Source organism: Crocodylus porosus, unplaced genomic scaffold, assembly GCF_001723895.1.
Source record: "Crocodylus porosus isolate Cpor-Errol unplaced genomic scaffold, CroPor_comp1, whole genome shotgun sequence".
Classification (NCBI taxonomy): domain Eukaryota; kingdom Metazoa; phylum Chordata; order Crocodylia; family Crocodylidae; genus Crocodylus; species Crocodylus porosus.
Window position 1 is genome coordinate 8,117,389 of NW_017728921.1, and position 24,332 is coordinate 8,141,720.

The 24,332-nt window shown below is 41.7% G+C and overlaps 1 protein-coding gene across 1 annotated transcript in view; it reads right to left on the reverse strand.

Annotated features, from left to right (window-relative positions):
• The window catches only part of SLC15A4 (solute carrier family 15 member 4), a gene marked incomplete at its 5' end in the record, with an annotated part of 41,434 nt that extends 17,105 nt beyond the window's left edge, over positions 1–24,329 (reverse strand). The window contains 5 exons of the mRNA XM_019539387.1: positions 2,937–3,105; positions 10,045–10,122; positions 11,999–12,167; positions 13,058–13,353; positions 23,835–24,329. Coding sequence (XP_019394932.1) covers positions 2,937–3,105; positions 10,045–10,122; positions 11,999–12,167; positions 13,058–13,353; positions 23,835–24,329 — 1,207 coding nt within the window. The remainder of the gene's footprint in view (positions 1–2,936; positions 3,106–10,044; positions 10,123–11,998; positions 12,168–13,057; positions 13,354–23,834) is intronic.
• Between the last annotated feature and the right edge of the window lie 3 nt (positions 24,330–24,332).

Sequence of the window (24,332 nt, forward strand, 5' to 3'; positions counted from 1 at the left end):
GGGGCAGGGTGGCACATGTCTGCAGGCCTGATCCAGCATAAGTTTAACACATAGGGTCAGTTTGTGGATACAATCCTAAATGCTGATATAAGTCCACACACCAGAAACTGTAGCATGATTCCATGCATCAGCCAAACTCGCGTACCAGATCTGGTGCAGGGTGACTGTGCGCTGATATGATGATCTGACCAATGGGGCCATGTCAGCCGGCCCGCGGGGCTCTCCACCAGTCCAGAAATTTGGCTGTGGGGATGTGGTGACAGAACTGATTGTTGCAGTTCCGGACCTCTGATTTCTACAACTCCTGTACTATCACACAAGTTTATTCGTTCTTGGTAGTTCAATTCCAGGAAAGAAAAATCACTTAAAGGGCAGAAAAATCAACATACTGTATTACTCCTGAAACTCCTCCAGCACTCTTGCAGCTAACTGCCCCTTTGAACATATTTTAAGATGTTGCCGCTTTCAAAAAGCATACAAACACACAATGTTTTGATTTCCAGGGTAGGAACTGTTGTGATCTCAGTATCACTATTGCCAAAAATATCATCTCTTCAAGATATCCCGCATATGTTTTTTTAGCTGCACATTTGCCTATTGTAATTTTAGGTATCTTTCACCAACTATCCAAGGATGTTTCAGTGCATCATGCTAGATACTTAGCTGCAAAAATGTAATGTACTTAAAACATTTTTTTTTTTTTTTTTAAATATAGCAATAGACATTCAAGAGCTCATAATTTAGCACTTAAGTTTCAGAATGTTTTTAAACACTATGCTGCATAATCATTTAAGGCCTTGGTTGAAATTTCATTCTCATATATACAATAGTGTGAAATGACTTTGCTTCAAAGACATATGGTACAACTATGCTATATTCTTCAAGCTATAAGCAACTTTAGCAGATAATAAGCCACCAAGAAGGTACTCCTATTTCTGAAGCTTCTGATTCAGACTACCTTTGCTTAAATTTGTCTGAATATTTTATAAGCCAGTGCCTATCATTCTTTGCTAGGCCATTTTTGAAAGTATAAGCTTTCAAGTTTAAGATTTTTGTAACTATTAAAACGCTAAAGATTAAGTTCTTGCTGTAATTGTTTAAAACTTATAAATGAAGTTGATTTTCCAGTTGAATAACCTTAAATACTGCTGCTCAGAATTTACGATAAAAATGCATGAAGCATGGCAGATGTTCATTAAATCTAATAGGTTGTATTCTCACCCAATTTATAAGATATTTAAAATAATCTAAACGATATAACGAGCAACCTAAACAGTATTAAACTACTGCAAGTCAGACAAGCATGCCAAAATGGAAATAAAGCAAACAAATCATTAAGTTACTTCTAGGGCAGAAAATTTAAGTTATCAGTGTCTTCGTACTGTTCCATATTTTCATCAAGATTTGTCATTAATAGGTGCTTGGGTGGCTATGACCCAGTTTAGGAATCGAATTAGTTTTTATAAGATAAAATGATAAAAACCATCATCACTCATTCAGGCCAGTTGGGAACTTTCTCCCTCTATGATAATACATGTCATTATTATTTCAGCTCCAGAACTGAAACTGAACTTCTGCTGGGGGGGAAAAAAAAAAAAAGAATGGCAGGATTTATGGATTACCAAACACCTGGGACAGAAATGAGTACCAAAGGTCATTTGAAAAAGTTCAGTTTTTGCTACCTCGGACCATTCTGCAACACAAGTATTAGTTCTAAAACAGTATATGGACCAAATAGTAAAGAAAGAAAAGCATTTTGAAATCGGTTAAACATTCTGACAAGTTCTATTCCTGAGACCGAGGAGCAACATTTTTGTCACTGTTGCCCCCTACTGGCAGAGGGGAACATTTACAATAAAAGAAATAATCTGTATTTTGAGTCATTTAAGTTTAAATGACTTTGCAGACAGAACTTTACTTGCCCGCATATAAAAATGACCTTGGCCTAATAAGGTAATTACTTCTCTCATTGAGAGAAGCCTTAATAGCCCTATAAAGTGTCCCCCTTTCTAAAATATAGGAGATTACAAGTGCTAAGATTAATTTATTTAACGCTATAATGCTTTATCAATATGCTCATTGCACTGATACTAGGTGAAGGCTATAGGTTCTATGAAGCATTGCTCAGAGATGTTCAGTTCCACATCAGCAGTGCTTAACAACTTTAAATCATTCTCAAAAGCAGATGATTTATGATTTTAACAGAGATGCCATCTTTTTCCCTTCATGCTACAGCTAAGCTATTTTACACTACAATAAGTCCCAAACATTAGGGAACATTAAGGCGGGGGTGGGGGGAAGCCAAAGTAGGAGAAAAGTCTTGCTCAGCAATAAGCCAACTTTATTACTTCAACTGAAGGCAAACCGTTTTAAACAGCATTTCAGTATATTCAATATTTTGAAATCTGATGGACATAGACAAATACTAATTTGATGTAGGCATCCTAGTGTGCCTATGCTTAAATTTTTACTTTAATTTAGTATTAAGGTCAGGTGATATTTCTTTATGGTTCCATAATACTTAAGACTATAGCAGATTTCATATTTATTTTATTGATTTGAAGCTTCAAACTCAGATGGAATGCTTTCTTCCAGCAGTAAAATAGTACAGACTAAGGCCTTCACAGAGGCAGTATCAGAGATTATACAAGCAACTCTTTTGTTACTACAGCATGCTCAATTTGAACATTAATAGTCACTTATTGGAGAATAAGCATCTTCTGTCCTGGAAGTCATTACTTAAACTGCCACCATGTAAAAGAGTTTCAGGCACAAGTAGCATTGAAATGGAAGTAGCTGTGTACACCTTACGATAAGCAACAATAAAGGATGGCAATTCTACATGCAAGACCTTGTTACATCAAGATCCTGGATGCCACAGTAGGTACTCACAGCAGAAGCAGTTGGACAAACATATGCCTAAATTGCTTCCTTACCAGCTGCAAATGCCGAACACATCACAAAGAACATTCCAACTGCAATCCTCTTTAAGGATGATGGGAGTAAACCATGCCTCTTCAGAACAGGGTCTACCAATTTATCCTTCAAGGGTATTAGAATCAGAATGAGCACTGCATCAAACATAGTCAACCAGGCAGCTGGAAACTGAAAACAGCAGACAGATTAGGTTAGCAAAAACAAACTATTCTTTCAGGAAATACTAAAAGTCCCAAAAGAAACTGAAGCATGCACTACATTTCGTGGCCAGAGGTTATTTCAATCTTTTCTCAATAATCAGGTTTAATACATTTTTCTTGGCTCAACTTTTCAGGTTTTACTTTGTCTTGATACTTTAAATTCCTACTGGTTTAAGAATAAAAATGGGGGTTCCCTCTAGTAGCTGAGGTAGCACTGCATTTTCCTTCTCAGGGGAAGCATCCCCATTTGTGCCGAGCTTGGCAGACGTTCCACTGCCAAAGAGGCCTACGTAAACATTTTCTTTTAATGTTAAATGTTCAGAGTTGATATTATAAGAAGGCAAGCTGTCTTCTACATCAGTACCTTCTGTCAAACCTAATAATCCCAACAATAGAAGTGTGAGGAAAGAGGGTGTTTAAGCAAAGAAGTGTGACAGTAAACAAACAAAAAAAAATCATCCTCCAAAAACACTTTTTCCAGAAATCAGTGGAGATCTGCTTTAAAAGTGACAGTGCAGTGCACTCTCACAGTTGGCATAGTAGGAGTGTTACCAAATGGAGCAAGTCTCCCAGCTGAACTTGTGTCAGTGTATCTGTAAAGAATCAGCTGATTTATTCACCCGTGCCCTAGTAAGGATGTAGTTTAAGAAACCCAGAATGCGCAACTTTGTAGCCAACAGGCACTAATGGAAAAATCTAAAACAGTAAAGGCTTTATCCTGAAAAATCTGTATATTCAGCATCAAACTATAGTACGAATGTACAGTTTAACCCCGTGAATGGCAACCACTTCCAAAATGGACTCTGAATTTTAAAGTACTTCTATTTGGGCCACTGGTTCTCAACACTTGGACTCACAGGATAGGGACTAGGCCCCTGCAAATAGGGAAGTAATCAATTCGGATTCAGATGATTCGGAGGACAGCAATTCAATTTGGGCTGAATCAGAATCAGAGATTTGGCGACTATTCGGCTCACCCGGGGAGACAAGCCCCCATGGCTACCCTGTCCAGCCCCATTCCCGACCCATTCTCTGCCATGGTGGCAGAGTCGAAGATCTGGCTGACAAAACTGGGCCAAATCTCCTCCGAATCAAATTGGTGACCGAAGCCTCGTGTAGCCTAAATAGGGACCTAATTCGCAGCAGCTGTCTGCTGATTTCACAGGCAGAACACAGGGCCCAGCAGGCATTTCACAGGCAGGGTGCAGCAGCCCCCTCCCCACCATGCCTCTGACTGGCTGCAAGGGCTGCCTGTCATGAGGCCTTGCCCCTGGCAACCAGCTTCTTGGCAACCCTTTGAGGAAGCAGTCCTCCATCCCTCTTTTCTGCTCAGATGGGCTGCCAGTGCGAGTACTGCTGGCTCCTTTTGAAACGCCATCATTTTTCATAAGTTTTGCCATAAGATATTTTCCCCCCCCATCTGAAGATTTCATGGGCATTGCTTGGATTTTGCAGGCAATGCCAGATTTTGCAGAATCAGCAAAATTGCAAATTCAGTAAGTCCCTACTCATCGGCAATGTATTACCCAAAAGACCCTCCAATGTTTCTCATAACCAAAAGGAAATTAGAAGGTTAGTACTGAGGTTGACAGGAGAATATACAGGAAAACTGCAAAAATGTGCAGTTGAATACAGTACAAGCGCATAGGCTGGTAAAACTCTGGAGCTACTGATACAGGCTTTGTTTTGAACTGTCACCAATGAAAATAAGTGCAATAGCAGATGGCAAAAAAAAAAAGAAAAAAGAAAAAAAAAATCAGACTGAACACTGCCTCCTTTTGGCTGAGAAGGGCATTAGGATCATCTAGTATTTGCTCTGTTTACATCCTGTAATTTGAGGAATGGAAAATCATTATCCTGTGGGAGCTTTTCTGCCATTAAGTTCTATTAGTCACAGAACACCTGTCTGTGGAATGATCGATTGTGCCACTCAAATCTGGTAAACAAAAGCTTAGACATTATTTTAATTAATATATACCAAGATGCGTTTTGAACAGCAATCAAAGCCAATATTAATGACATGTATGCTAAAAAACTGATTGAAGGCAATCAGATATTTCCTGCTTGTTTATTTTGCTTCCAAAATAAAATGATGTACTCGAGTCTGACAGCGTTGCTCATTGTTCCTACCCCAATCATAAGAAATAGTTAAGAACCAGGTGCTATAGATCAATTATTAAGATGATAACTTTTCATAAATGCATCATAGAATAGTAGAAATTATTTTATGCAATGCAAAATAGAATTAAAATTAAATTACAGCTGTCAAATGAACACAGTGTATTGTGGAATGCCTGTATCCTTTCCAATTTGCAAGACTGAGCAGCTCAGACTCGGAGTCCATATGAATGGTAAATTCTCTGATCTTTAGAATATTCAGAATCTGTTTATGGCAAAAAATGGCAAAAATATTCAATGAAACGCTACAAGTATATTACACAACTTAAAAAATACAGCATTTGGAATATTCAGCCTACCAAACGGCAGTGATTTTGCTCTGAATGTTACTCAAACTACAAAAGCCAACAGCCGCTGACTGAATTTAAAATATGTTCAAAATATAGTTCTCCAGCCAATATTTTGGTCAAAGGAAGATTCTTCAAGATAATGTTCACATAAAAAGCATCTAACTTTGCCAGCAACTGCGTTCAAGTCTAGAACTCACCCCAAAGCCATACAATTTTAAACCCAGGATATTAAAAATTCCATATTTAGAATTACCTCCTCCCATATCTGCCCAAGTCAGTCAGGCTTTGGAAGAGGCTGTATGCAGAAGATAAATAAGATTCACAGAACTAAATGTGGGTTTAAAAAAATCAAATCATCAGAATGAAACACACTTCAATTTCTGAGTGCTTCAAATGCAGAGCCAATCTTTAAATGTCAAGTCTCTATCCCAAGTTGGCTAATGAGCGTGTGAAAATACTTAAAGTTACCAAGAGATGGACGTTTTCTAGAGTTTAAACAGGAAAATCAGGGCTGCCATAGGTCTCCAGAATGTTCAAGTTAAAAAAAAACAAACAAACCAACAACCCCATAAACAACACACACACAAAAAAAACCAAAAACCAAAAAAAAAAAAAAAAACCACATTGACCACTTAGTGCAAATCAGCTCACATTTCATAATATAAAATGCAATGAAACAGACAATAAGCTTTAACTGAACTTCCAGCATGGTAGTTCGTATCCTACAATCCTATATGTAATAGCCAATAATCACTTGACTTTGACTTGTACAAAGTTAGAATTAGAATAGGCAAGCATAAAACTTACCTCTTCTTTAATAAGCTAGGTCAAGGGTAGCCAACCTGTGGCACAGGCAGCTTCTGTGCGGGGCACGCAGCAGAGAAGGGGATCAGAGTGGCACTTGGAGATGATGTGGGGCTAATTTGTGACATGCCTCCCAGAAGACTGACTCCTATCAAGCTAAGTAATAAAAACTTTGCTGTTCTCTCAACATGAAATCTTATCTACACCTAGACTCCTTCAAAATCTCCCACTGTTGACAGCAACAATGAGTATTAGCACAGACTGGACATTAGCTTTTTAACAACCCTGTGACAGGTGGCATGCTTGGGGCCATATCTCCAGTCAGCCCACCCACCTGCCTCTATGGGGCAGTCCGCCCAGTCTCGCCCACCATGACTTTGCTGTGATGTTTTACTGGTGGTAAATGCGGGAGACTACCCATTACAGGCCCTGATGCCAGGTGGCGCTATCCACTGCTCTGAACCTCACCTATATGGTGGCCCATGCCTCGCAGATGGCTTCTACATGATGTTCATAACCGACACCTCGACTGGTGCTCCAGGGTCTCATAGGGATTCTCACTCCCTCCCTGGAACAGCAGGTCATTATGCTCAACCTTAAGTCTGACTTTCAACCCACACTCAGCCTCCTAGCAGTGGAGGGCTTACCGGTGTCAGGACTTGCCCCCAACTCTCTGGCTGAGCCCCACCTTCCCTCCTCCCACTCAGCCTCTGGCCCAAACTATGGCCCAAGGCATCCACAGACATACTCTGGCCTCTATCCCAACATGGAGTTCCTACTATACCCACTTTATGGGCTCTGCACCATATCCCGTCCTGGGGTCTTCTCATAAGCAAGTACTCATGGGTCTGGCCCTTGTGCCGTCCTTCAGGTTTACTCCCAGTTTGGCCCTACTCAACATGCCCCTGGGACCACAGCTGTCTGGGTGGGGTGGGGGGGGGGACAATTGCGGTGACGGCCTCGGTCCCACGCAGAGCCAGGCAGAGTGGCCATGGTGACTGCACCACTGCCACTGGCTTCGCATCTGGCCATTCGCTAATCCCCAAGTGCCACCGCCAAAGGCAGCAGAAGCTTCTTCACATTCAGAGCATGCGGGATTGGGATGGGGCCCCGCACAGGCTAATTTGCCCTCGTTGGCTCTGCCTGGGACTGTCCTTCAGGCCTACTCCCCAGTTCAGTCCTACTCCATCTGGCCCCACGCGCACAGACCTTCAGGCCTACACAACTCTGTCCTCTTCCCTAGGGCTATACACCTGTCTTCTCCCTGGGGCCATGCTACTGCCCCCTCTCTGGGGCTACACTTTTGTCCCTTCCTGGGGCCTCCGGGGTCACAATCCCCTGTGTGCTCAGGTAGCCTCAGCAGTGCCTGGCCCCACCTGCTAGATGTAACCCAGCCAAGATGGGGGCTAGGGGCTGTTAAGGCACCCTGACCTACCTTTCACCAGGGTGGCAACTGGTCTGGCATTTGCTAGGGGCTCCCATGCCATCAGGAGCCCCACCAGGCCACCCATCCCTGGCAGGGTCCAGTTTTAGGTCGTGCCCAGGACCAGGAGCCTCCAAACCATCCCCCATAGCTCCCGCCCTTACCTCCAGGATGTTGTGAGCCTCAGCTGGGTGATCTCTCTGTCAGCTGCAAGTAACACTCTGCTAGCTCTATCTGGCTGACCTTAGTTTTAAAATGGCCACCTTAATCAGGCACCTGCTGGTTGCCTGCTCCAGCCATAAAGTGGCAGGCACCCAAAGGTGTGCTGCCACAGACCCCATAATCATGTCCACAGGAAGTCTAGTAGGCAATTATTAAAATACCACTGCCTTCTTGCCTGACACCAATCACTCTTTCCTTGTTCACAATCAGCTGCTTTGAAAATCACAGGAAGTTGACCATGAAAAGAAGTTAATTCAAGTAGTTAACACATTTGCCCATGTTCTCCAAATATTTCAAGACTGTGGATTCAAAACAATTAATTGTTGAAACTACTAAATATTTTGATGTAGGTCAGAGTCACAAGACTATGGTTAATAACCTTGAAATCCTTTTGGGAAAAGCATCCAGCTTTAAAATTTGGATGAATAGATCTGTTTGTTTACTTGGGGAGATTCAACAGAACTTCAGGAGCTGTAAAATTTTCCCCAAAATAGATGCAGGTGAAAGTCAGCTACATGGAAGTAGCTGACTTACTATATCTTAACATTAACCAGCAGCACATAAAAGAAACAAGGACCAATTTTGAAAATAATTAGAATCAAGAATTTAGGAAGTTTTACAGCATTACTGTATTTGATAAGGCTGAACAGAGGAACAAGTACCCCTAACACTCTGGTATGTCACGCAATGCAATCACTATTTTTCTAATACATGCCTTTTTCATTTTCTCCTCTTATCAGGTGTCTGCAAATTGAAGGGCATGCACATACTCTACCTTAATACACTGTTTCTATATCAAGAGGAAATATGCACAGCTTTTATCTCATTAATTTTAGCACAGACACACATACAGCATAGTCAAAGAAAAATGAACATCTGATGAGCCATGAAGCTATGTCCCAAATCTTATATTACTGCTCTTCTTCAACTACCTCAAATCACCTACATTTTCATGGATAGGAATAATTATGGTATCTTTTAAAAGAGAGACTGAATTTATAATGTGGCGTTCTGTGCTAATGTCCTTCAGATAACCCAAATACAATGGGAAGTGACAGAAGCACATAAACTTACTTGAGCTTGTTTAAAAAAATGTGCACAGAACTGCTGAAGATTTCAAAACGAAGCAGGAATGGCTATAATTGATGCACTGCAGATGAGAGCTCAAATTCTCTTATATGCTGTTTAGAAGTATAAAGAAAAACACTAGGATTATTGTTCTACCATCCTTGCCTCAAATTCTGCACAGTTTAAAGTATACATTACAGCTGAGTTGTATAAAGACAGCTTAAATTTAGGAAAATGGTCATATGTCATAAATGGCATTTTAAAGCCGATAATGCTTTTCTTTGTTTATTTAAAGTAATTCTGATTCTGAAACAAATGCTCTATGTTCAAAGTACTATAAAGAAGTGAGCAAAGTTTGATGGTCAGAGCTTGCAAATCATTATATATATAGGTTTGGAAATGATTTGCAAACTCTGACCATCAAGCTTTTTGCTCACTTCACACACATATATTACATACACACAGAGCACTTGCTAGTATACTGAAAACAGTATCTAGAGCTACCAGGACAGGGGCAGGTGCAAACTTTTTTTTTTTTTTTTTTTTTGTATTCTTATACAAAAATAAACTGTAGCTGTTTTAAAGGGAGTGCTACATTGTGTCACTCTGTACAGGCCCCCGAAGAACATTTACTGAAGAAATCATTCCAGTACTCCCTAAAGTTTAATTTTGAAACAAGTCTGAATAAACAAGTATGGGTAAAATTATGTTAAACATGGTTTTGTTAGTCAACTCCAGGTAGCTACAACTATTTTAATGTTGAAGTTGAAGGAAGACAAACACCCATGAACTCTAAAATAAGCAATTAGCATCCATGTCACCACACATCAAATCATTATCTTGATTTAGAAGAACTTGTCCGAAGCCCAGATTTGCATGTCAGCCAAACAAATGAAATTAAAATGCATTTTGCCGTACTTACCGTATGACTGGGTTTGGTATCATTTGAAATTTCAGGAATCTTCAGATGAAGACTTTGCAACACATATGTAGTCTGCATCTAACACAACGAAATGAGTGGCCAGAGTTACCTGGACAAGTCGCACACTAAAGTGAAAATATTCTTAATGTTTCAGCCAAGAAGAACTACATCTAAAATTCTCACTCTCTCCCCTCACCCTGCCACACACACAGAGCATCTTAAAAAAAAAAACCCCAACCCTCCCCCACAAAATCCCATGACTTTATACAGAAACTTTAAATACAGGTGCACGGATAGAGAGCTTTTGGGCTGATAGCGACGGCTAATTTTTTAATGGCCATATTGGCCAATGCTGATCTGATTCTAGTGCGCAGCCCTGCAGCATGGAAAGCAGCAACCAGCTGGTAAATCTGTTGTGGGGGAATGGAAGGGGGGGAATCCCCACAAGGAGGGACAGAGTGGAGCTGGGGTATGTGTGCTGCACAGCAAGGGCACAGGACAGAGCTGCAAGCAGCTCATCTGGGGGACACAGGGCAGCTTTCATGGCTGCATGCACCCCAGGAGGGCACGGGGGGGGGGGGGCACGTCCTTGGATCTGCGCACAGGGCACAGCAGACTGCTGCTGCAGGCTGTGGCCACGGGCAGCACTGGGCTAGTCCTGGTATGGGGCAGGACTGGGCTGTGCTCAGGGCAGGTGGCAGTGGCACCGGGAACGAAGACTACAGCAAATTTTGACATAGCTGCAGTTCCCCACAACCCTGTGCCACCACTGCCTGTCCTGAGCACAGCCCAGCCCAGCCCTTTGCTGCAAAGAGCCCAGCAACGCCTCAGCCGACGGGCAGATCTAGGGGCACGCATCCCCCGTGCCCTCCAGGGATGTGCGGGGGCCTTGATCTGCCCCCCATGCCCCTTCCTTTCCCCAACAGACTTACCAGCTGGATTCAGTTGCTCTCCACGCTGCCAAGCAGCACTCCTGGCCGCCTGCGTGTTGAACTGTGGCTGCATGCATGCATGGGGCATTTATCGGACACATTATCAGCCACATGAGCCAAAAATAGCCAATTACCAATATTCTCAATTTTTCTCATATCGGTGCCAATGTATTGGGGCACCTCTAATTTTAAAGGACTAAATTATCTGTGATGTACACAACCTAAAGACTGCAGCATCCAACTACTGTAGCAGAACCAGAAAAGGAAAGGGTTTAAATTACATTGGCCTACCTTGTTTCATTAGCAAGACTTGAGTGCATTTCAAGAGAAGATACAATACTGAAGGTTCTTACAATTTAAGATGCTTGTTAACATAAAATACCTGAAAATATTCCTAAGAATCATGTTTTCTTAAAATACTTTTCAGTTGAGGAGCGAAAGAAGCTACACAGTAATTTACATTTAGATTTCCGGACACGCTGACTGAAGAAGGCACAAGCTAGCTCACAGTACTGCTTAGCAAAACAGTTAGTCAGAAATCATCATCGTTACTCAGCACTGACTCCTTTATTTTTGCCAGCATGAGGTTGCTAACATCATCTCTGACAACTACTCTCAGGCAGGGGAAAGGAAAGGAAAGGAACTGAAATTAACAAGCATATTTTTATTAAGTAAATTATGAAATACAGTTTATCTAAATTATGCAAGACTTCTTCCCACCTTTTGGAATTACATTGTTACTGAAATCGCTGAACTATTTTGATGATGTAACAAAAGCTTAGGGAACATTTTCCCCGAAAAGCTTTTTAAAGTATTCCTTCAAGGTTGGTGTTATACAAGGCAATTTTCAGAGAAGAATAAATATTTACAATCAAGGCTCAGAACTGTGATATAATGACAGAGCCTGCAGAGCTTCCAATTGTAGTGTAGAGTTATACAATATAAAGTTATGGCTATTATGTTTGGAAGTACATTGCTTAGCTGCATAAAATGAAAAAACTTAACTCATCAGGGTGACTAACCTGAAAATATACTGTCCAGTAAGGTATCAGAGCCAAAAAGACAGGGATAATCTTGACAAGGGCTTTCACGTCTTCTACTTTATCTTCCCTGAATGGCCCTCCCCGAGACATCTTTGCCATCTCAAACAGACTCTGTTTACGAGGTTGCTGAAGCACTCCCTGGTTTTCGCTAGTGAAAATAAAGAGGAGTTAATGAAAAAAAACTCACTAATAGCCTTGGGTTGTTTTTTTTTTTTTCCATACAAAAAACCTCCTTGACTTCAAACCAGGCAAAATGACTTCTAAATACAGAAGGCAAAACAGTCTGGTCACCAGTGGATCATCAGGAGTTGAAAGGACAAATGAATATGGTCATAATGAAAATTTATTAAGCATATTGTATGTTCTAATGGTTGCTTACATCCAGGGCAGGAGAGAGAACTACAATACTGAGAATATACTTGATTTATACATTCAATGAAAAGTTAGCTTATTTTAAAAGATTTAAGCACTTTTACCAGCCAGGCATATCAAACTGTACATTGTGTACAGGACTCAAAATCTTTTGTCATCCTACAGTGGCTAACTTAAACTTCTATTCCACACTTATTTCTTTGCATGTCGAACAGACTTGCCAGAAAGAGTATTTACACAGCTCAACTAACCAATGAAGTCTGCCGTTTCACTAAAGGAAGATCAAAATGGTTTTAGAAATTAAGAAGCACCCAGTGACAAAGCAAAGCAGAAATAAGAAGGAATTAGTGCTCTGTGAAGAAATGCAGTGCAGAATCCGAGATGTGGGTTAAAAAAAGGCTTAAAAGGAAAGTAGACAACTTTTTGAAGGAGCCAAAAAAGAGCAAGCCTGATTTTCCTGCCAGAGACTAGATGGCAAGAAGGTATTTGTTATAATAATATATACTCTTAAGTTCCAAGTGAAAATAGGATTCTGAAATTGCACAGGGAACATTAAAATATGCAACTGCTGGCTACCAGCCAGCCATAAAATTAAACCATACCAGTTTGAGATCCTGAAATTTCACCCAAGTCAATTAAGCCTCTACTGAAGAGTTCTTTACAAACCTATTAGGTGGTTGCTCTCTGAGTCTCTTTCGTGAACAACAAGAATACGTGAGAATCTTAAACATGTCTGTGAAGGCACTTCCATCAGGTGGCTTTGTGATGAAGAAACTCTGACCACATAGAAACACCATGAATGAAATTCCAATGCAAACCGTGGGGATGATATATCCAATAACAAAGCTCACATTCTGCTGAATATATGCAATGCCTCCCAGGGAGAGAATGGCTCCTAAATTAATACTCCAATAAAACCAATTAAAAAATCTTCTTGTGGCTTCTGGACCCCGATCCTTGACCTATAATAAAGTGGAAAAAAAAAAAAAGTCATTAGATTTCTGATGACAGTGAATTTCAATAAGTAGGGTTCAATCAACTATCATATATAAGAGACCCTAGTTCTAATTTATGGACTAACTAAATGACTGAGGTATTGTGGACTTAGCATGATATCCAAAAAGTGCCAATCAAATTATTAACACTCCATGAAGTTCAATATTTAGGCAGAAAAGCTGCATCAGACCTGACTGACACAGAGTCAGATATTACTCCCACTACATTAGCATCTCTTAGATATAGCTATTTTCCTAAACACAATATCCTAAAATGAAGTGGTCTGTTCAACAGTCTCACAGCCCCTGCAGCAGTCAAGCTAAACATCCAACTTGAATGTTCACATATAAGTTAACTGAAGTATTAAACACACATGCTTGGGAGTTTGGGTTCTTTTTTCAAGCATATTTTTTTCTACTACATATGCTTTACACAGTTTTTGACTCCATGTATTGTATTTTGTAGGCTTCAAAAGTCACAACTAAAGACTAAGACAGCTTTTCTGCTAAAATGGCCTATAAATATTTGGGGGGAGGGGGATCCTTGAAAAGGGCCAACTACACAACATGGCAACTGAAGCAAAAAGCTTCATATCACAGTTTTAATCCTATAGCAAGTGTTATCATTAAAAGCGTACATAGAAGAGACACCCCCTAAATACACAAATAAATAAATTAAAAACAACAACAACAACAACAACTCAAGGTTGCTGGGGGTTTAATACAAAAACCCAACAGAAACGCACACAAAACAGATTTATCTGTCTATAAAATCAAATTGAACACAAACTATTTTTCTCCTGATCGCTCTAGCTAAATATCTCCACAGGTGGGCTGCAAACATAAGTTTGGGCACCGTCCAGTTCCAGGTCTGGGCGCCACACTTCAAAGAAAGAAAAAAAAAAACAACCAATGTGGAGAATCTTAAAAGGGTCCAGAGAAGGGCCACACAAAAATGATTAAGGGCCTGGAGGACAAACCTTATGAGCAAAGATTAAGGGATCTGAGACCATTAAGCCTGTGGAAGGGAAGACTGAAGTGGGACTCGTGGCCATCTAGAAGTACGTAAGGGGTGAATATAAGGAACTGGGAGAGAAACTGTTCTCTAGGGCGCCCCAGGGGAGGACAAGGAACAATGGCCATAAACTGTTACAGGATGCTTTCAAGTTGCATGTAAGGAAGAACTTATTTAGAGTAAGGGTGACCAGAATCTGGAATATTCTTCCCAAGGAGGTGGTCCAGTCCCCAACCCTGGAAGTCTTCAAGAGGAGACCGGACAGACGCCTTGCTGGCATCATTCTATCTTAGCAGTATTCCTGCCCAGAGCAGGGGGGTTGGGCTCAAGATCCCTTCCAGCCTTTAATTTGTATGATCATTCATTATCTGAAAGTAAGAAAAAAGGATTTTTGTAGGTGATATCTTTTATTGGGCCAACTGTATGGCTGTGATAGACAAGCTTTTGAAACGCACTATACTTCTTCAGGTCTAGAAGAAGGTCTTAGAACTGAAGGTGAATATGCTGCTTTTGAAAGCTTGTCTATGTCCATCCCAAGCATAAGGTTAATTCAATAACAGATGGTTAGCCACAAAAATCCTTGCCCCTCATGTATTTTCTAGACCATCATGGCTACGGTGTCACTCGAACACAACCATTAACTTATCTCTCATACAATCCCCAAATCTGTATAAAACATTATAGACAACTTTTTAAAATGTAAATACCAGTTCTACATAAATAAGATGAAAACCAAAGCAGCTAAACATGCGAAATTCAAACAAACAAATCCTTTCTTTAGATAATGAGGCTACAACTCTGCAAAGAAGCCTACAGCACCTGATAGCTCTTTACTAACATTTAGAAATGGTATCCTGTAGCTCAGAATCTACTAAAAGGGGCTAATGATTCAGTGTCATGTACCAGTTTAGCCGAGTTAGATATTTTGTGACTAAGAATCAAATGCTCTCTCTTCTCATATACTGGGTACTCAGAAAACTGAAAGGCTCTCTCAGGTGCATCTTAGATTTCCTTCAAAAAAGCTAGCTATATCTTAAAAAACCAAGCTTAAAAAAAAAAAAAAGGGGGGAAAGCTTGCACTGTATGTGTTCTACCAGTAAAAAAAAAGTCAGGGGGGGGGGGAGGGAAGGAGTTCCCTTGTTTATGCAGCTTAGGAGTTTCCCATAGAAGAATAACATAACTTGCCAAGCTTGCCTGTAACATTTAACCAGGTAGTGGTTAGAGGAGGCAGGCAAAGCTGTTGTGAACTAGGGAAGAATGGAAACTTCCTGCAATTGCCTCTCTTTTCCAATTTACATGTTACTTTCAGCTACATAATCGCTAGCTCAAAGCCAAGGTGTCTCCCATATAAAATTAAGATTTAGCAGAGCAGACCAGAGAGGGCAAAACAGAGTGCATAAATCATCAAGCTATGTACACTTTTACATTGGATGCAGACTCCGTAGGTTAAAAAAAAAAAAAAAAGTAGTTTGGGACAGAACCCTGCAATTCCTATTGTGATCAAATACCAAATCTATGCTTGTATGCTCTCAATCTCACTTCTATGTCTTGTTACAGTGAGAGAGAAGCAAGAATAGAAACTGAGGTATTGACTGATCTCTGCTTTTTTAGCATTGGCTTGACTGGCTACAACTACCACAGCACCCACCTTTACTAACACTAATGGAGAATTAGAGGAACAAAATTTGCCAGTTTGAACAAGACCATGAGCCAACACATCAGTTCAAAGAAGTTACTGATATATCAGGTTAGAAATGGTAGAAATGTCCTGGCCCATCCAACTAACTGACCATGAAAAATCTGGCTTCCAGTCCTTGCTGAGCTTCCACGTTCCAGTCCCATTAAACACGTGCATATTACTCCCCTCTAAGAAACTATTTCTTATGGTAATAAATGAAAAGTATACAAATATGGAACAAAAACTATTAGACACCCGTTTCTGTTATATGTACCTAGAAAGACTGTAAAGCATCTCAGTACATGAACTGCAGGCTAACAGCCAGAGGCTGAAGCCTAAACCCAGTAGCAGCTTCTCTCTCTCAAGCTTTCTTACAGTCACCACCTGCATCTGATCCCTTTATCAACATCAGTTACGCCTTCACCATCACTTCACATCAACTTTTCTTTGTAAATCAAAGTGGCATACATGCAAGTAAAGTGCTAGCAAGTTATGCAGCCACCACAAGCACAACCTTCCAAATTGCAAAGAAGTCAAGAAGTTTATAGTAGACAAGTTCCCATCTCCTTTTGCAATTTCAAGTTCAAGTTCCTCGCTGTGATGCGTCAGTTCCATTGCCCTTCCGGCAACTACATGACAACCCTGCAAGCTGCTAACCCCACTCTTCGAAAACAGGAAAATGAAAGCAAGGTTTAAAAGGAAAAAGAAAGCAAGCGTACTTCAAAAGCCAGACTCCTCAACACACACAGGCCCCATCTCGCACTTAATTCAATATGGCAAACATGAGAACAGATGAAGAAACTAGGGAATTTTTTGTTGTTAACTATGGAACAATTCAGAAGGCAGTTTCTAAATTTCCTTTATAACATTGGCTGGTTAGGAAATCAGGCATACTGTATACGTGAAGATATACACATGCATTTCTTCTGGCTAAGATGGGAGGTGAATCACAGCATGAAGAATGCTGGTCTGATATTTTCTGTTTATAATATTAAAAAAAAAAAAAAAAAATCTATGAATGCATGAAGTAAAAATGTTTTCCTACTTACTTCATTTGAATTAACCCCTTTGGCTAATATTGCTCCAGAGTTCTATATTTTAAGAGTTCAAGCAGTATAGAAATGCATTCAAATTTTATCAAGGACAAGCATCTGGCACAATACTGCAGACTCTTCCTTTCCCTTTATTGGCACAATACTTCAGAAGCTTCCTAGGGAAAGTAATTCACTTAAGCAGAAAAAAAATCCACCGTTCACTTTACTTTCACTTGTATTTACGCACAGCAACACATACCTCGTGGCACCAGCACCAAGAATTTGATTAGGTTTTAAAAATCCTAGTGACTACTGCAGATGTAAACTGCTCGTGTACAAGGGGCACAAACCTGGCTATTTCTTGATGTTCCCAGGAACACTTGAGAAGGAAACAGACAGTGGAAATGGATACAATTAAAAGCTTTTGTACCTATCAGATAAAAATAATTGTATACCAATAACTATATCCAATAAGTGATCAGCAGCAAGTTTCAGTACAAGCATTTAAGCTTTCAGATGCAAATGTTTCTCAATTGCCACCTGTTTTTGTCTGTAAAATGTCCAAGAAATTCAAGTCACAAAAGGATGGGTTATTCCAACTAAGTTGGTTTACCTGACTATTTTAATATGACTCTTTCCGACTCTATTCAATCAAGGATGAGCAGGGACCTACCCAAATCCAGGCAGGAAAAGAGGAATTTCACGAACCAATTGTGGCACTGGCCACCATTTTTATTGTCTTTCCGCAACAGCCCCCTCTCCCCACAACTGCTGATTGACTATGGGGCCCAGGTGGCCCCAGCCCTCACCACTGATTGGGGGAGACGGCTGCCCCTCCCCTCACCACTGACTGGCAGAGGGACAGGGTCGCATGAAAGGCAGCCCTCTCAGCCAATCAGCAGCAGAGGGAGTGGCCACCATCTTGGCTGCTCCCCTTCATGCTGGCAGCTTCTCTCCCCACTACAGTGGGCTGTGAGGCCAGCTCACAGTAGCTGCTGGCTCCCACTGGGGAGACAGCATTTATTTTTAGTAAGCTTTCCCCCCCCCCCCTTTCAACAATTGTGCAAAACTGTGAAAATGGATCTTTTCCATGGTTTCTGCAAAAATTGCAACTGTGATTTTAGTAGGTCCCTACTGATGAGACCCTACCTAGAGTAGTGTCCACTTTTGGGCCACTCACTTTAAGAAAGACGTGAACAAAATTAGAAAAAGTACAGCAGAGAGCAAAAAGGATGATTAACTGCAGCCTGGGAAACATGACTTAGGAGGAAAGGCAGAAAGAACTAGGATAGTTTATTCTGGAGTAGAGAAGCAAGCGGGATTTGACAACAGTCTTCAAATACCTGAAGAGAGGTTACCAACCAAGATGAAGAAGCAACCTTTTAGAACACGGACAAACTCTTGTGTGGCCCACTGTTCACAAGCCTACCCTCTCCAGAGTCCCTCAGTCTTCTCTGCCTTTGCCAAAGGCTGGTTTCCCATGCCCCCCGAAAGCAGCCTTCAGTTACCAAGTGCCATTTACCAAGGCCAAAGGAGAACAAGGTAATTTGGCAGCAAGAGTGAGCAGAGCTGCAGGGGGCATGAGACACAGGACCTTGGTGCAGGCAGCTTGAGAGGGCAGCCCCTTTAAAGGGGTGGTGCATGTCACAGATTCACCCCACACTTCTGCAGGCCAGATCACTTCCCAGGCCAGATTCAGCTCACAGGCATTAGGCTGCCAGACCCCAAAAGATACTACTTTTTCTGGCCACAGGGGACAGGACTAGGAGCATTAGTCTACAACTGCAAAGGCAAAAATTAGTTCAGATATTAAGAAGAAATTTCTGACTGTGAAAATGGTTAAGCATTGGAGCGGGCTACCCAGAGAGGCTGTGAAATGGCCATCCTTGTCTAACCAGCTCTCAAAAAACTTCCACAAGATAGCCTTTAGACAGAGATGAACCTGCCTTGAGCGGAAGGTTTGACTACCTGATCTCCTGATGTCCATTACAACCCTACTGTTCTAACTCATCTGTCATGGACATTTTCACTTCACTCAAAAGGCCGTGTTGAAAGTGGTATTTTTTTCCCAAAAGAATAGAGTTAAAATTGTCCAGGTGTTCTACAGAAGAAAATACTTTACATGAAGGCCTCCAGTCATCAAAGTATTCCTTCATTTAAATCTAGTCACATGAGTAACTTTTATAGAATCACTGGACAAACAATCAGGCATCTTATTCACAGCTGGAGAAATATGAAAACGGTTCAGAGGTGAGCAAGTAAAACAAAAAGTGTTTATCAGATCTTGAACTACCACACTGGGGAGATATGCAAATAGGTGGCCATTCTAAGTCTCATCTAACAGACAGCAATTTCAGCAGCCCAGCTGTCCCTAAAAATCATACTTGGGCTCTTTATGACAACCACTTGCTCAATCACCTACATCAAGACCTCACAACACAAGCATTTTCCTTAAGAATCTGTCATTCAAGTATTGGCCAAGGAATGACATACAGCTTAAGATCCATTTAGATTATGAACAGAGGTAGTACAATAACAGATCCTTTGACACTGAAAAAACTGCAAGGGCAGAATCGAGACTTCACACACAGACGTTACCGAATTCTCCACAACTTAGATTTTAGGTGCTTTGTTTTGTTAAACACTATAGTTTCCTACTTTTCTGTAGCTGAGGATATCTCCAAGCAGTGATCCTACAACAATACTTCATTTTTCTGTAATCTATAGCTAGACTGAAACAAACCAGAACATTGTCTCTCACCTCTACTTTTACCTTAATGAATTATGAAATTGCCTGCTGAGCGAGAGACAGCGACACCAAGTTCTCAAATATACCCACCTATAGATAAAACTTGCTGAGCAGAATTTGAATTTTATATTAGCACAAATAAAGATTTATTTTGTACCTAGCAAGCAGCACATGAAATCTGATCCCCGAAATCATTTGCTATTGACCTCTAGTATTTCCAAATCTCTGACATTTCTAAGGACTGAGATGCACTGGAGACTTACTCTCTTCTGAATCATGACAAATTCAGCTCTGCTTCTCCATTATAGCTTACATAAAAAGAACAGAAAAATTATTGTTTTAGATACTGAGGCTACAAGTGTTCATCTGCTCCTGGCACAGATTGACAGACACTGCAAATGATATGCATGTAAAAGCACTGGGCACCAAAAAAAAAAGTGACCAGTTACATAGGGTAGCAAGGAATATATATTTTAAATCCTATCCTTGTCCCTATGCTACAGAAAAAAAGAGAGGCAAGGAGGTATTTTGTGCACAACTTTCCACGCACTACAACAGAGAGCTCACTGGTCTCATAAAACAGTCTTTACAAACAGATCATTTCACAGAACCTTTACAGAAAGCCTAATCAGGTCACCAGCTCTGAACCCTCACTATAATTACATACCTATTTAACTAGCTAATGAAGATTATTAACACAGAGCATCACATACTTAATTTCTGCATTACAAACGTTTTCACTAGAGCTATGTTTCACAAACAGTGACAACATTTTCCTACTATTGGTAACAGTCATTGAGCTGTATTGGTGTTAGTAAAATTAGACGACTAGTTGCCAGAAGATTTAACTACTGTGACTAGTAATTTGTTCAAAACAGATCAGTGTAGCGGCTAAAATTATTGCCAGCCTCATTAGAAATTCTCCAAGAAAGTCTAAGTGGCTACAACAGAGGTAGCTGGAGACAACCTACCTCAGGCTATTATTACTCCTAATGTAGCAAATACTGATGGGCTGAAGTAGCATTAGCAATAGCAAGAAACAGTTAGAAACTTTCCCAAATGCAGAAAGTGCCAACACAGCAGAACAGGAAGTAACTGCAATACCAACTCAAAAGGGGAATTGGAAAGTGCCTGGGTCAGTCACATGCCTATAAACACTATTCTGAGAAGCATCCAGATTAAATTTAGGTCAGTGTACTGCATCAACCCACACTGTTTAGAAAAACAAGTTTTATTTATATGCAATGAACAGAGTATTCAGAACTGTTCTTTACTAAGAAGACCCTTGTAAAAGTGTCTAAATATTTAGACTCACAAAAACACCAACAATTGCCCTTCCTTCTCCTAACTTTAAGCAATGTGTTTTACGAGTCACTCTAAGATTAATTTCAAGATTGTTTTAGTATCCAATTTTGTATGACTCCCCGTCTTGTGTAGTTTTGTCTTTGTGTCTTCTGGCTAGTTTTACAATTTAGAGGTTCCATTGCATTACAAATGTATTCTGATGGCAGCCTGGAGCGTCATGAGATCCTTTGTGGCACGGCACCTACATATGATTCATAAGACAAACCCAGAGTTTTCAAATAGGAAGCAAGAGTGTCAAAAACTATTCTGACCTGTTGCTGTCTTTTAGGTTCTTTGCAACAGAAGAATTGCTCTAGTATATTTCTGCAATCAAAAAGCAAATGAAATTAGTTTCCCAACTGTGGTGCCGCTAAAATCAGAAGAGTTACAAGGGGGTGCCTTGGATCTAAAAAGGTTGCTCACAAAATGCTGAAGCCAATCTACTGTAACAAAACTTTTTACCTTAATGAGAAGTACAACATCTATGGTGATCCAAATATTCCAGTTTTCTCCACTTTCTTATCTGTATACTAAACCTTTACACCACACAGTGTCTTCCCCTCAACTTCAGTCTAATTGCATTAGGGGCAGGTTTTGTTCCAAGTAACAGGCATCCATCTACCTTACAACATGGTAAATTCCTAGGTAGGGATTAAAAAAAACCCAAAAAACCACCTTAAGAATTCTAAGTTGAAGAAAAGGTAAATAGCGTGTTGAAATATATTTGACAACTGATAAGCCAGAAGAAATTTTTTTTTTTTTAAATCTTGGCTGAAGAGTTGCTTATTATTAACAGCTAGACGAGATTTTTTTTGGTTCACCCTACTAATAAGTCACTGCAAATTATTGTGAAATACCTTCAAAACTATCCAAAAATTGCTTTCACTTAACTCCAGTGATAGATGCCTTTAAAAAAAATACAATAAATCAACTATAGTGGCTACACTTCTATAGAGAATAGGTCTTTCTTACTCTGCTTCTGCCATTACTTATCTTTGATATTTATGTTCGAGAAGTGTTTGGGGGATAAACACTCAGTTTTGAAAAACACCTTGCAAGATAAAGTCATGTTGCAACTACTTCACTTGATGGGCTCACATTCATTTAGACAGAACCCACTCATAGGTATGTACAATGCTGGGTAAATAATAATGCTTTATGGTTATTTATCACCTTGCATCCAGAAAGGTCCCAAGGAGTCTCACAGTAAATATATTAAGTGCTTATGAAGGGCAGAGCCAAATAACACACAGTGAACCTCCACATCAAAGAGAGGTTATTTTGGCAAGAACACTGTGGTAAATCCCTCTTATCAAGAATTCCAAAAGATCCATCCACAGCCTTTCCTAGCCACCACTTGGGACTGAGTGGTCCAGTGAATCAACACAGAGCTAGAAAAGAGTCAGTTCCCTAATCTGCACCTAACTACATCTGTTAACACAGATAAGTCATTTAATACCTTAATACAGGAGGTTCCCAATTCATGCGGCAGAGATACTAGTGTGTTAGGTAAACCAACTGAGCAATTGTACTTGCAGAGAGCACCTTCTGTAGCACACTCCCACGGCTTGGCAACTTTTTTGAGCAGTGCCAAAAATACCCACAACCTTGATTTGTAAGGTGTTGGTGTGCCAGTGGTGGAGAGCAGGGGGCTGGGAAGGGGGCATGAGGGGCCCAATCCTTGTTGCGGCAGCGCAGCTCCAACCCCTTCCCCAAGGCATGAGTGCCAAGCAAAATATCTTTGCATGCTATGCTCTGACATGTGTGCTGGGGGGTTGTCTACTCCTATTCTGTTATAAACTCTGTTTAACAGGGCCATATTACCAGTGTACAATATACTACACCAAGTGAAATTGAACTGCGCTGCTCATCAACATTTCATGAAGTCATTTTGTTCGGAAGCAACAGTCCAAGGAATGATCTCACTAAGATTTTGACAGGACACAAAATCATCATGAAAAACTCCTGTAAATATATTCACTATGATCGTAGGAACTCTTTCACCTCTCTGGCTTTCCATTGGGACAGCACTGGCTGAAATGGATACACAACAGTCAAAGGCATTATGCAAGCTGTAAAAATTGTGTGGCAAATCCATCACTTCAGTTAGTAAAAAATTTCAAGGACCCAAGCTCCAGCCCACTCCCTTCACCCTTTCTGCCACCCTGCTTTCTGTTCCCTGCCTGCTCTACCACTCTTCCTTCTGGTCAGTCAGCTCTCCTTCCCGCTCCTTGACCACTCTGCTGCTCTTCACCAGCTCTACTCCCCGCCCACCCTGCTGCTCCTTTTTCTGCTCCCTACCCAACTTCCACTCCTTTCGCCTCATCTGCCGCTCTGCCTTCTGCTCCCTGCCTGCTCTACCACTCTTCCTTCTGCTCCGCCAGCTCACCTTCCTGCTCATCCCACTGCTCCGCTTTCTGCTCCCCACCCAATTTCTACTTCTTGCTCTTTCTGCTCCCCGCCCGCTCCGCCACTCTTTGCCAGCTCCACTTTCCGCTCCCCACCCGCTTGCCACTCCTTTCTGCCGCTCTGCTTTCTGCTCCCGGCCTGCTCTACCACTATTCCTTCCCACCCCCCACCCACTCCCCTCTCCCTGACCCCCCACCCCCCCGCGGGCGCCCCCCGGACCTGGTCGGCGCCGAAAGGGGTGATGTTGGCCTTGACGGAGCCGACGCCTAGCCCCACGAGCACGAGGCCGGCGAAGGTGGCGGAGGCGCAGTAGCGCGGGGGCGCGGCGGGGGCGCAGGGCGGCACCGTGGCGAGGCCGGGCTGGAGCGAGCAGTTGCTCACGGGGGCGAGCGGCAGGGCCCCGCAGAGGGCGACGCGGCCGCGGGGGGAGGCCATGACCGGGAAGGCCAGCATGCCCAGCAGGTAGAGCGCCATGCTGAGCAGGATGGCGCCGAACTTGCCGAGCAGCGCGTCCGCCAGCCAGCCGCCGAAGGGCGACACCAGGTAGGTGACGCCCATGAAGAGCAGCAGCGCCTGGCTGGCCTGCGCGCCCTCCCAGACGTACGGCGCCCCATTAAGGAACAGCACCAGGTTGGACGTGACGCCGTAGAAGGCGGCGCGCTCCAGCAGCTCGGCCAGCAGCACCGCGCCGCACGCCACGCGCCGCCCCGCGAACGC